This window comes from Carex rostrata, chromosome 3 (genome assembly GCF_964058835.1).
Source record: "Carex rostrata chromosome 3, lpCarRost1.2, whole genome shotgun sequence".
Taxonomy (NCBI): Eukaryota; Viridiplantae; Streptophyta; class Magnoliopsida; order Poales; family Cyperaceae; genus Carex; species Carex rostrata.
In genome coordinates this window covers 3,804,420-3,818,163 of record NC_135920.1, presented here as the reverse complement: position 1 = coordinate 3,818,163, position 13,744 = coordinate 3,804,420, and the positions used below count along the sequence as shown (strand labels likewise).

Below are 13,744 nucleotides of genomic sequence, written 5' to 3'. Positions count from 1 at the left end.
GGAGAACATGTTGAGACCTTTAGATCGACTATTTGAACTTTGAATCCATTGATTTGCAACCCAATGTACAAAAGGACATATACAATGCAATGCACCATAGCTCAACTCTCTCTCTCTCTCTCTCTATATATATATATAGGAGTAAGGCTAGGGTGTGATGTGCTCACCAAGAGGGTTTGGTGAGCACAACTCCAAAAATATATTAGATCGACTTTAAACTCCAAATCCAAATCGTTGAAATCCATGTACTTCATGAGTGATGTATGTACATATAAAATTTTGAAAGTTTCGAGTTTATTTGCTACACGGTCAAGCGGTCAAAGAAATGATAAAAATTGAATATATAAAACAACTTATAAATTAAGTTATAAAAAGTTCATTTCTTTGACCACTTGACTTTGTAAAAATAAACTCGAAACTTTCAAAAAATTTCATGTACATGCATCACTCATGAAGTACAAGGATTTCAACGGATTGGATTCGGCGTTTGAAGTCGATCCGATATACTTTTGGAGTTATGCTCACCAAACCCTCTTGGTGAGCACATCACACCCTAGCTTATATATAGAGTGTGACTAATATGCATTCGGTAGCACTTCGACCGAAGTGCTACCGATCCAAATTTTAAATTTTAAAATCCAAAAAGTCAATATGAACCATTAGATGTGATCTCTATATTGAAATGTGCTTAGAGACCAAATTTTACATTTTTCTGAATTTTTTTACCATTTATTAAGCCATTATGAAAATCGCTGATCCAATGGTGACTGATTTTACTGTTTTGTTAAGCCACCGTTGGATCAGCAATTTTCAAAGTGGCTTAATAAATAGTAAAAAAATTTAGAAAAATGTAAAATTTGGTCTTTAAGCACATTTCAATATAGAGATCACATCTAATGGTTTAGATCGACTTTTTGAATTTTGAAATTTAAAATTTGGACCGATAGCACTTCGGCCGAAGTGCTACCCAATGCATATTAGTCACACTATATATATATATATATATATATATATATATAGTAAGGCTACCATACATTGCAATGCATAGGCATCTTTGTGTTAGTTTGTAATAATCTAGAAGTCAATAATACGATAAATTATCATAAAACTTTGTTCATGAATTGAATGTTTATTTATATATCATTTTGTTGTCTTTAGTATTATTGAATTTATGGATCATTTCGAGTTCATGACTGAAATTGTGAAACTCCATAATATAGATGATATATACTCTTAAAAAGTCACTGACCAAGGTAATTAGTAGGAACACTAATTACCGCAATAAGGTTAGTATGTGGATTAAAAGATGCTTAAGTTTTACAAACCACCTGACACGAGATGTTATTTTAATCACATAGATACATGTTCTAGGAACATGGTATTTGACAGACCCCGAATGAAACATTAAATAGAATTGTGTTCGTGTCATTAATGTTTTCATTCAATGTCAGGTTCTACAGTATGAGGTATTTATCGTTCCCACTGAGAAATATGTATGTGTGATTGTTATCTAACGCTGTCTGTAAAAAGCAGTCATAATGGTAGCTTTTCCATATGTATAGCTTAGCTGAGGAAGTGATAGTTTACCAAGAATACTATTTGTCCCTTGTATTTTATACGAGCTATAGCATCACTGGGCCCCTTGATAGAGTAAGATTATCTGCTAGCGGTATAATTACAAGAGTAATTATATTTGATAATCTGCTCAAGATCAAGAAAAGATTCAGTTAGCAAGGATGACACACATCTACCTTGAAACTAATCTGATAGCTATGAGACAGAAGAACAAACACAAGTAAATAGTTTACTGGATCGTGATATTGTACAGTACAGCATCATCTGTGTAATTGGATGGTCATGATGTATACTGCCAGATACCGCTCATGATTATAGAAGTTAAAACAGTTTTAACTCTATTTACCAACATAACACAGATCCTATTGGGTCACACCATATAGGAGTTAATCGGAGAATCTTATTGTGATTGATTATAAATTGGTTGTGATCAATAGTAAGATGGTTATAATTAATTATACGTGTTATAATTAAATTATAAATGTTATGTAAAAATAACAAGCAAAAACATTGGTTAATTTATAAACGTGTGTGACACGTTGTATAAAAGTTAACCGGTTAATTTATAAATGTGCAGGACACATTGTATAAATTACCGAAACAACAACCGCAAGAAATATAATTGTTCATAAAAATTATACGAATATTATTTGTATTCGGGCCGAGGGCATTCGGGTCTTTTCAGATTCGTCCTTATCCGCATGACACATCATCGATCCTATCCAGATGACACGTCATCAATCCTATCCACATGACACCTCACCCCTAGGTGGCATGCCTTGTCATAGGGGTATTTTGGTCTTTTCACACCATTTTAGAGGCTATAAATAGAGGGGTGCATGGAGAGAATAAAATACTAATTCACTCATACCGTTTCGTGTCGAAACGAATCGGTATTTTCTCTCTTTCTCGGTTTCTCTCCCAAATAGTGTTTCGATTGAGAAAAGAAAGTTATACGTAGTTGACGTATAATCTTGCGGGTTGTTATGAAGTATATTTACGGGATCGATGAATAGTGTTTTCCCGAATTTCGCGGTATGTCAGTTTTGCTTATTGATGAAACTGAGTAACCGAAAATTCGTGTTTACGGGTTTTCGTCTTTTTCTTCGTGAATAGTGTTTTTGCAGAATTCTGCGGTTTATAGTATTCCTGGCAAAAGAAATAAACCGCTCTCTGGTTAGTCCTGGTGGATAACTGATAGAGGCACCATACGTTTGGTGCTCCGAGGAGAATCATTCCCGTGATGTAGCTCTACTCGCTTGGTCTGCATTCCAACTGTGATTTGGAAACAAGGTATAAATATGTTATATTAATCTATTTAATTGGTAAATAGATTAAAATTTTAGAAATCAATCATGGAGTAGATCTGTAAAAATGATTAAATTGAGTTTTGATGCCAAAGGAATACTGAAGGTGGACAGCCTTGGAAAGTTTCCTGACATACCCCGTTTAATCCTGAGCTTAAGTTGGTCGTAGAAATTTTGTTCTACGGTCATTCCGCAACTTAAGCCTAAACGAGTTTTGGTTACCCCGAAACCCAACACTTTGTGCATTTGGACTATAAATAACTGGATTCGAAGTCCAAATGACAGATCCAAACCGTTCGTCTCATTCTCTATATTAATATGTGCTTGGAGACCAAATTTTACATTTTTTGGAAATTTTTTACTATTTATTAAGCCACTTTGAAAATCGTTGATCCAACAGTAACAGTAAAATCAAAAGGCATCGTTGGATCAGCGATTTACAAAGTGGCTTATTTATATTGATGGTTATTTATGTTATGTTGTTTTTGTTCTTGAATTATACCAATTTGATAGAAGGGCATTTTGGTCATGAGTGGACATTTTTTTTGAAACATTGACAGCACCTGACCGTGTGATATACTGAATACACTCAATTTAGAGTCTTCCAATCCTTTACAATTGTGTTCTACATGTTGCAATTGTATTCCTAGTTTTTGTCCCATATGTTGCAATTTTATTCAAACTTTGAGTTTCGTTCATTTCTTAGCACTAGTTCAATGTCTTTTAATATTTTTCACGTCTATACATCATTTTGTATTAATTTCTTTTCAGTTTTTACATTGTATATTATGGTATCAAACATAGCAAACGTATGTGATATTTTGATCATTAAGATCTAACTTTGGCAATTTCATTAACTTCAAGGGGGCAATGTAAAGTTACTGTGTATATATATGTCAGCAAATATTTTTACATTTAGTTTCATATTCTTTTGTTTGTTTTAGTTTTATAACAATGTAGAGAAGAAATGGACTGCACTTGGAAACCTGGATCTGAGTTTACTGTACTTATTTTTTACTTTGTTAAGTACTGTTGCTTAAGTGAACAATTCTTCCATATTTACCCATTTGAAATATCATATTGTAATAAGTAGAATTTTGACATATATATGCACATATACAAATTTACACAACCCAACATCTCTTTTATATTACGCCAAATAAACATATACAAAGCTGACAAAAATATATTGAAGCAAGAAAAATCAATATAAAACTAAGATTCAGAAAGGTACAGTGTTCGAGCTAAATATTTCATCAATTACTCAATATGGTGCAATTTCACTATTCTTGAAAGGTACAGTGTTACAAGATTTCCTAATTACAAGCACACTTATCCAATTTATCCTAAAGATTACAAAAATTGTTGATTATATCCATCTTCCTTGACTGCTTCTCTGTGCTTCAGCCTAAATAATAGAAAGAGCTCTGCCAAATGTCTTTGAAATCTTCATGCTTTTCACCTAAAACAGATAACCATACAATTTACTTCTTTTAACTTTGTATAAGAAAGCATGAATTTGTAGAAATAAGAGCTAACTTCCGTATACACCTTTTGCAATTTGCATAAACTGAGATTGAATTAGTTAAATTAAGAATAAAATTAAACAATCAAGTGCATATTTAGGCTCAGTAGGGCAAATTGAGGCATATGCACTTTTAACTTTGTACAAGAAAGCATGATTCAATAGAAACAAGTGCTGACCCCGTATGGATCTTTTGCAATTTGCATAAGCTAAAGACTGAATTAATTTCATTAAGAATTAAATTGAGTGCTAATTTAGACTCAGTAGGGCAAATTGAGGCATACTCAGATATGCAATATTTGCAAAATTTAATGAGCCTTAAACTGAAATTAGCAAAATTCCAAATTAATGGGTCTAACTACTAAAATTTTAGAGTGGGATGCATATTCAACTTTTAGATAACCGACATTAAAATTGTCGGTACAACTGTGATGGTACCAGTGAAAATAGAGTGAAAATAGTATTAGTACAATACAAATACATGACACCAAAATTGATGAAAAAAATACAAAAACTCTTCCCTCGGATTTGATAATACCAGTACAATACAAATAAATGACATCACTCTGAACGATTATTGTTCTTCTTCTACTTTCCCTTCGATGGTTGAAATCACTTTCTGACAATTTCATCTTCTCAACGATGCGGTGGCTCGGAAAAGAAAAAGCTGGAAGAGCGAGAGGAGTTGAGAGATGGCTAAGCGGGTCGACAGATCGACGGATCGACGGATCGAGAGAGCGAGAGAGAACGAATGATAAGTTTCTAAAGAGGTCGACAGTGGTGAGGGAAAGAGCCAACAGGGAGAGAGGGGAACTGGAGAGGACAGGAGAGAACTCAACGAAATTATTTTTTTGCGGATCAGAAGTTAGATCCAGTACAAATCTTGACGCGAGATGTGCGGTTCAGATTGTGGCCTATTTTTGGATCACAAATTTTTCAGAGAGAGAGTATGACCAAATTGATACCGGTAGCACTTCGACCTAAGTGCTTACGGGGTCAAATTTTAGTATTTGATGTTTAAATAATAAATTCAAACCTTTAGATGTTCAATCTATATTAAAATGTGCTTGGAGACCAAATTTTACATTTTTTGAATTTTTTTTTTTACTATTTATTAAGCTGGTTTGAAAACTGTTGTTTTTATTAAATTTCTACAGTATTGAAAAACTGCAGTTTTCAAACTAGCTTAATATATAGTGAAAAAAAAATCCAAAAAATGTAAAATTTGGTCTCCAAGCACATTTTAATAGAGATTGAATATCTAACGGTTTGAATTTGTTGTTTGAACATCAAATACTAAAATTTGACCCCGTAAGCACTTAGGTCAAAGTCCGGTAGCAATTTAGCCATACTCTACAAAGAATTCTTTCATTCAGATTTAAAATATATTATCTCTCACACAGAAATCAATGTCTTTATCATCAGAAGCAGAACTAGAAAATAAATATTGGAGGGATAAAAAATCAAATATAGTGTAATTTCATTTTATAAAGGGAGCTAAAAGATATTAATGCATCTAAAAATTACAAAATTTAACGGACCAAACTATATAAATTTTCAAACTATAAGAAATGCTTAGCACTCTTTCCCCACCACTGTGTTCCACCCCTGTTTATCACTAGATTAAATACTAGTTTTCTTGTTTTAAATATTTTTATAAATAAGTCCTTATGTAAATTTGTTTAGGAGTTTCAATGCTAGGTGTGCCTTTAGACGTGTCATGCTGTAGTGTACTAAAATTCGTCAAAATAAACACAATACTCCTTACAACATAGCACATGCATGTCTTAACATGACACTCATAACACCGGGTGTTGTGTTCCTTCGTGTTCGATTACATCTCGTGTGGTCATAGCGTGACTATCGATGATGTGATCATTAATCACGTGTTCTCTGTTAATTTGTCACGTCACATATAAAATTTAAAATTTTGATCACTTGATTTGATCAAATTATAACGTGCTAATCGTTGCATCATGTCACATCATGTACATCGATCATATGATGTTTTTACATATCGCTGCCTGTTCCACATTACGTAGTCTGCACGATAACCTTTTCAGAAACTATTCCAGAAAGAACGGAGGATTCTGGTTAGATGGCTGGAACGGATCACCCATTAACTCGGTTGTGCAGAGCAATATTGCACCTGAATACCTGCATACTCGCTGGCAGAGTTGATACAAAACATGCAGATTATACCGCAAACCTATTCTATGCCGGTACTGCATCTAACTCAGAGGAAGGATAAACTTGTTTGGCGTTGGGACTCAAGTGGACTGTACTCGGCAAAATCTGCTTATCATGAGGTACTCACCAGTGGAGGTATGGTGGGTTGGCACTTTAAAACCACGTGGCAATATAAGGTACTGCCTACTATGAGAATTTTCTTATATCTCCTACTAAAGGATAGACTGCTGACGCATGAAAGGATGCATAAAAGAGGGTTCCACTGTGATTTGCATTGTAACACGTGATTGCGGAGTAGTTGAGTCGGCTATGCATCTTTTCTTCCAGTGTACTCATGCTAAACGGGTGTGGTACATTGTACATGGAATGATTGGAGTGCGTCTAATGCATACTGATGTAGATGTTCAAAGAACCTTCATTGTCTCAAACAGCAAGGCTCAACGGGCTGGACTGTCAACAAAGATGTGGAGTGTGTTCTTTGCTGCCACTTGCTGGGGGATTTGGAAGCAAAGAAGAAAGTTGCTTTTCGAAGTAAAAAGACCTAATTATAGATTACTCGTGGAGCAAGTGGTTCAGGAAGGATGGATGTGGTGGCGTTTCTGTTAAAGACAGTGATAGGATTGTGTTTTATTAATTTTTAAAATGATGTAATTTCTATTTACTTCCATTGTACACTTGACAGCCCCTGTGCAAGCTTTAAAAAAAGAAAAAAAAAAGAACAGAGGATTCTGAGGCACCTGATCGACGCTCCACGTGTATCTTGAATGAATCTGATGGCTATGAAGGCATTTAGCCGGAATTGCCTGGATTTTAACAAGACATTATGTGATTATTATGAAGTATAGATTTTCATCAGGAGGATTCATAGTTCAGCCACATCAGATAATAAAGACTGGCTCTCGGGGACACGTCAGTTTCTCCGTTTCTAGGACCCTCGTCCAACATATACAGAGTATCTCTTCTTTTCTAAAATAAACTTACCATAGCAAAAAGAAGCGCTGAGGCTGGAGCAATGAGTTAAATTCAAGGATTTTATATTATAATTTTGAGAAAAGAGGAATTATATTTATTTTTGTCCAAACAAAAAAGAACAGGAACTATATTGAATTGATTGATCTATTGAATATTTGTTCATACTTTACAATACCATAATCCTACTCTATTTATAAAGTTCAGGTCATATGGCCGTTACAATTAATTACAAGGAAGATTTAAAGGAGATTCTTGCTTTACAATGATTTTACTATAAAAGGAATGAAGCAGTGAAGAAGGAATACAGCCGGGAAGAAAGAGGAAATTGTAACGCCATGTAACAAGTTATGGTACAATTTTAACTATATTTAATTAAATGCATTAGTAGACCAAAAGAGACTTTAGTCCAATTAATTGCCTACCGTCCATACTTTTATAATATGCTTTCAGCCCAATTTAATTTCTAAAGCCCATAATTTTTTTTATTAAATCTCAGCCCAAAACTAACCACCCTGCCAAACCACGCAACTCTTTGATTCGCATCCCTTCCTGTTCATTCCTTATCATCTCATGTATGTAACCTTGTTATGCACCCTCGGAGAAATTGCCCTTCTTTAAAACCTGTTCGTCTTTCCTTCTGTTTAATTCCTCGGCCACATCTCACTAAAAACCGTTGCTACATATCCTTCAATTTTCTTTCCTGCACAATGGTCAAAAGGAAACGGGTTGCTGTCTCCTCTTTTGTGTTGAATTCTTGTCACACCTTAGATTTTTACCATCCAGAACGTGATTATATAAGTATCTTCACACTTTTCCTTGGCCCGTCAACCTACGTCGCCAACAAAAAGGAAAACAAAATAACAAAACGGAGTTAGCTACAAAACTCAGTAACCGGTTATTTAACGACGCGCTTCTCTACAATTAGCTTAATTTAACAACCATTCAAATAGACCAGATTAATCCACACAAATTCACATCAAATTATGCACGCAAATTCTTCTCAAAAGGGTGTGCAAGAAAAAGAAGAGATATAACTTGTTTGGATTCGGCAGAAAATTGATACGGAGAGATTGAAATTAGGGCGAGGCGCCAGCAAATAAACAAATGGAAACGGTTTCAAATAAAAATATAGATGGTTATAATTTATAGAAGGACGAAATTGTATCAGGAGTTGCCTTTTTATCTTATTGCAATTAATTCTTGGCGGTTACTATTAAAAAAAAGAACTGCTATGTATTTGTGGCAGTTATCAAATTAAAACATATATATAATATGTATATTATTGTTCATATTAAATTACTAATTAGACAAAATAAAATATATATCTTCATTTATCATACTTAAAATATGAGACATCATTTTTTATAAATTAACTGTTATATTAGTCAATAATCAAAATCTTTTTACATAGATGTATAAAATATATTCAATATTACATATAAAAATTTATATTCCAAAATAATATTAACTCAATTTTTTGGGATGTTACAATTCTTCATTTAAGGTAATTTAATAGTTTGATATATTATTTATAATAGTAGATCGTATTGTTCAATTAATTTTCGTCGTGTATCTTGATTTAACTTTCATTTATTCCAATAATTTCAAAAATGTGATCACTAATATTATAACCATTCTATTACGAAATATCTAATGTCTAATAAATTATGTCTTCTAGAATATTATTAACTTTCTGAAATATAGTCAAAACATCATACTAATTTAATTAGATTTATTTTATATATATATATATATATATACATATATTATATATACAATCTTATACACCGTCCTACATATATATTCACAAAAGCATTGTATCTTTTTTTTTTTTAATGAAAATGTGATTAAGAATATGAAATTATATTCGTTTATATTATTCCTATTAAATTTCATGACTGAATTTCATTTATTAAGATATGATAAAAATATTAATTATTTATATATGTTCATTAAAGTTTGAATTAAATAATTTAGGTTTGAATCTAGTGATTGAGGAACATGACAAACGTAAAGAGTACACTCGAGGAACTTACGAAATTCAAGGTGCGGTGTATTTCCTGGATAGTTGTTAAATTACTTTACCGTTTTTGTTAAATATTTATTTTTATAGTTATGTGATGAATGGTGCAATTGGAAATCTAAAGAAAGATGCTATGATTGTTTTTGAAATGAACGTGATATATGTGAATAGTTAAAGCAAAGAAACTTGACTATTTTAGTCAAATTTTCGAATTAAATGTTTTTGCTATTGAATGAAAAAAAAAATTAATTAAGGTATACAAATAATTAGACTTTGATGTATCAATAATGTAAGTAATATATTTAATCCTAGCAAATATACTTTCCTCTTATATCACCAAATATAATAAGATAAATAAATAATTTCCAACACAGCTATTATCAGCAAAGATACTTTTCTATTTATTTCATTTCCATGAGGCACAATACAGATTAGTTAGAATTTCACACATTGAAAGTTTAAAGTTTTTGAAAATAATCTCTTACTACATTAGTACACTTTGAATATTTGCTGAATGAACTCAAAAAAAAAAAAAAAAATTATTATGAATAATGAACATAGAATGAAGGTAGTATAGATTATCAGAAACAATGTCCCTCGTACAACCAGTTAAAAAAAAAAGAAAAAGAAAAGAAAATGCAATGTCAATTTTTGATATTAAGCCGACTGCGACTATAGATTTAATTTGAATGATTAGTCGATTAACTTCATCTAATCTAACTCCATACGATTTTCGTTAAATATCATTTTCAATAAATTTGTTGTCAAGATTTCATTCAAATTATTTTGAAATAATATGGTAATTTTATCAGAGTGGCGCAGCAGAAGCGTAGTGAAAGTATTTAAAGTTTTATACTTAAATTTTGCGGACAAAATTCTTTTTTAGAGGGGAATGATGTAATGTTCTATCACGTCATCTTTTTTTTAGTTTTTATCATAAATCATCTCGGAAAAAAAGAAGAAGAAGAAGAAGAACATAACAACTATTATAAGTATATGTAAAACTTCATCACGATTAGGTACATTTTATAACTTATGTAAATATGATTTTTATATATACAAACCAATATTAAAAAGTTTAAACACTTCGTAAAAGAAGAGTCCAAACGAGAAAACGTTCTAATATGCATCTTGAGTTAGAATCGCACATACGATTACCCATATAGAAAATGTCGTAAGAAATTTTGTAGAAAAATACAAATATTTTTGAAATAAATGTCTCTTTACTTAGCTACAACAATTAGGAGGTAAGTACTAATTAAATCTTTAAGTAAAACCTATATTTGAGCTAACCCTTATAAATTTAACTTCAGCCAGATTTTTCAGACGAACAACAGTTAGTATTCTCATCACAACTCACTCATATTAATTTAAAGTGGCATGGAATTTAATATCTGAGAAGTTAAAAGTCAATAAACAGTGTTGTTCAAAAACTATAGACCTTTGTCGATTATTTTAATTATCCTCCCTCACTGGAAATTTCGATTAAGTTTAAATCAGTCATGATTGAACCATAACAGAAAATCCTATAATTATTATGTAGTAAATTTTCTCAAGTTCCGAACCTTAAGTCAAGGTATGTTTATTTTTAAGAACAAAAATTAAACTGCAAAAAATAGAATTTTGTAAATAGCCCAAAATAGTAATGTTAATTAATTATGGTTCATTAAAAACCCAATTCAACCCAAAGTAGGGAATACCACTCGCGATCGATAGAAAAAGTACATAAATATCTGGAGACGACCCCTAGAATTCAAGACAGGAGATCACGTGCTACTAAATGGGTATCCACAAAGAAAAGTATGACGTTTCTGAGTTACAAGAAAGCGGAACCCTACATTATGTAGAATCTTTCGAAATATTAAAGCACATAGAAATCATTTGCCTGAGAGTCAGCATTGCTCCCAACTAGAATAAAGTACAGCTAGTCTTCTATGTCTCACAACTATAAATATATTGGAACCCATCTTACATCATCGACCACTCTAACTTAAGCTTAGACGACGAGACGTTCGTGTGTGAAAAATTTCTCATGAAAGTCTTAGACACCAAACAACCTAGACCTCGAAAGAAAAATTATTCGACAAATGTTAGTTCAATGGAGATGCCACTGAATCAAAGAAGCTACATGAGAGTTGAAAGACACCATACACACGAAGTATATAAAATTATTCAAGATGCTTAAGAATAGTTCTGTTCAGAGGACTGAACAAGATTTTTAAGAGGGAGAGGATGTAACGCCACGTAATTTAAAGAATGAACATTAAAATAAAGCTAAGCTTCTAAATCAATATAATTATTTATATAAAAACAAAATAAAAGAAATATTAATAAAGTTGCTATTTTTGTTTCTCTAAAGCACGAATATTTGATCTCATATTTTTATTTATCTATTATGATTGCAGATCAAACTTAAAATTTCATAATGATTGAATATTACTTCATTGTTAATTTTGTCTCATTAAACTTTACACTTAGTAAAATTCAGATTAATTATTTGACAAAATGAAAATATATCTAAGTTTTTAATTTGAGACGGAAACTTCTGGGCCTTCCTTAATTCTCCTCTAAATAAACTCTCTCCAATAATGTCAAAAGATTCTTTCCAAAATATAATGTAATATATTGCGTCACGTCGATTATTTTTATTTTTACTTTTATCTATTAATATAATTCTAGGAACAAATAGTATTTATACTTTGTATAAATATATATGATTAAGCATATATAAGAGAAATGCTATGGAAAGTAATAAATATTTATTAAGAAATTACTAACATAGAGATCAACAAATTTTACGTCATATGATTTTACAAATTCTAAGACATCATATTCAAATATTGTATCTAAGTAGAATAATTATGCGCCAAAATATTATGAAAGATTAATAATAACGGATGACTGGGAGTATTTTCCTCATAACTTTCTCATATTAACTAAATATATATAGAAATCAATTTAGAGACCTATGATTCTTTATATTTTGAGTTTTTCCATATTAGACGTATTCATTGATATGTGTATAAAAGACATGTCATTAATTCTGCTCCCAATTGCATATACAGTTATATATTCAAACTTGTTATATCTGTTTCAATTTATTTTTCTATATCCTCCTTTCCATAAAATTTGATACTCTTTCCTCTTTTATTTTCCCGCCTACGTGACCTTGCCCCTTTCCTTCGCCAGCTAGCACCAAGCCCCCTCTACCCCCTTTATGAAAAGCCCTTCCATATTCTAGTCTTGCACATTTGTAAGTTATAACCCTAGCTAGCAGCCCTCAGCCATCCACTTCTCTCTACATCCTTCCTCTAGAACCATGGCCACCGAGGCACACAAGGAGCCGACAAGAGAGCCGCTGCCGGTACATACCGTGCGCTGCTTTCCCTTCCCTCGCCTTGCACCACCAGCCACCGCCAGGGTAGACGACCACCCAGCAACCACTGCGGCCTATGCGCCGCCCCCTTATCTTTTCTCGCACGTGCCTTGCCTCCAAGGTACCCCTAAATCATAAATAATTATTGAACCAGTGTATGATAATAAATTAAGTCTATAACTAGTATACGTATGATGATTTTTCATTTCACTATTTTAAATCTACTAAACGTACCTTCTCATACTATTTTCCTTAATATCATTATATTTTTAAAATCATGTCATAAATATGTTTAGTTTGTTCAAACGTTTATAAATATCTCTCTCTCATCTATTTTGTCTTTAAACTTATAGTCTCATTAATTCACTTTTAAATCTTTGTTGAGATAACTATATTAATTTTTACAAAATATTCTAATTATATTGAACAATGATGATAAATAAAATCGCAACCACTAAATAGCTATATTTTAAAGGACTTAGTAAAATAAAGTTATAATGTATTATATAATATTCCTTTCTGGTTGCAACCAACCTTTAATTTTATTTTCGGTTCTTGTTTAACAAATAAATAAAATTACAATCTATATGTCTTCAAGTCTAATTTATTCACCTTTTTACTTTTTACTTTGTAAATGACTAAAGAATATTAAGTATTAATGATAAGTGCGGTCAAGCAATGTTAATTAGAGTCATGTTTATGTAATCTAGGTTCGAATTCCAAAGTGTTAGAAGAGTGGAGGAATGAATAGAAATGTACTACAATAACAAGTGCGG

At 31.8% G+C, this 13,744-nt stretch overlaps 1 protein-coding gene and 1 long non-coding RNA gene across 2 annotated transcripts; one reads left to right on the top strand and one right to left on the bottom strand.

The window, feature by feature from the left end:
* Positions 1-4,069: 4,069 nt before the first annotated feature.
* Positions 4,070-5,220, bottom strand: LOC144552041 (uncharacterized). Its single transcript, XR_013510933.1, has 2 exons — positions 4,946-5,220; positions 4,070-4,344 (listed from the first exon to the last, which is right to left on the bottom strand). It is a non-coding gene; the product is annotated as an uncharacterized LOC144552041 (long non-coding RNA).
* Positions 5,221-6,596: 1,376 nt separating this feature from the next.
* Positions 6,597-7,203, top strand: LOC144551794 (uncharacterized). The gene is made up of 2 exons (XM_078299909.1): positions 6,597-6,732; positions 6,839-7,203. The coding sequence occupies exons 1-2, from the start codon at positions 6,597-6,599 to the stop codon at positions 7,201-7,203; spliced, it is 501 nt and encodes a 166-aa protein (XP_078156035.1).
* Positions 7,204-13,744: the final 6,541 nt, after the last annotated feature.

Coding starts and splice junctions, on each gene's coding strand:
- LOC144551794 (XM_078299909.1), top strand. CDS start 6,597: ATGCAGATTATACCGCAAACCTATTCTATGCCGGTACTGCATCTAACT. Junction 6,733..6,838: donor TGAGGTACTCACCAGTGGAG/GTATGGTGGGTT, acceptor GACGCATGAAAG/GATGCATAAAAGAGGGTTCC.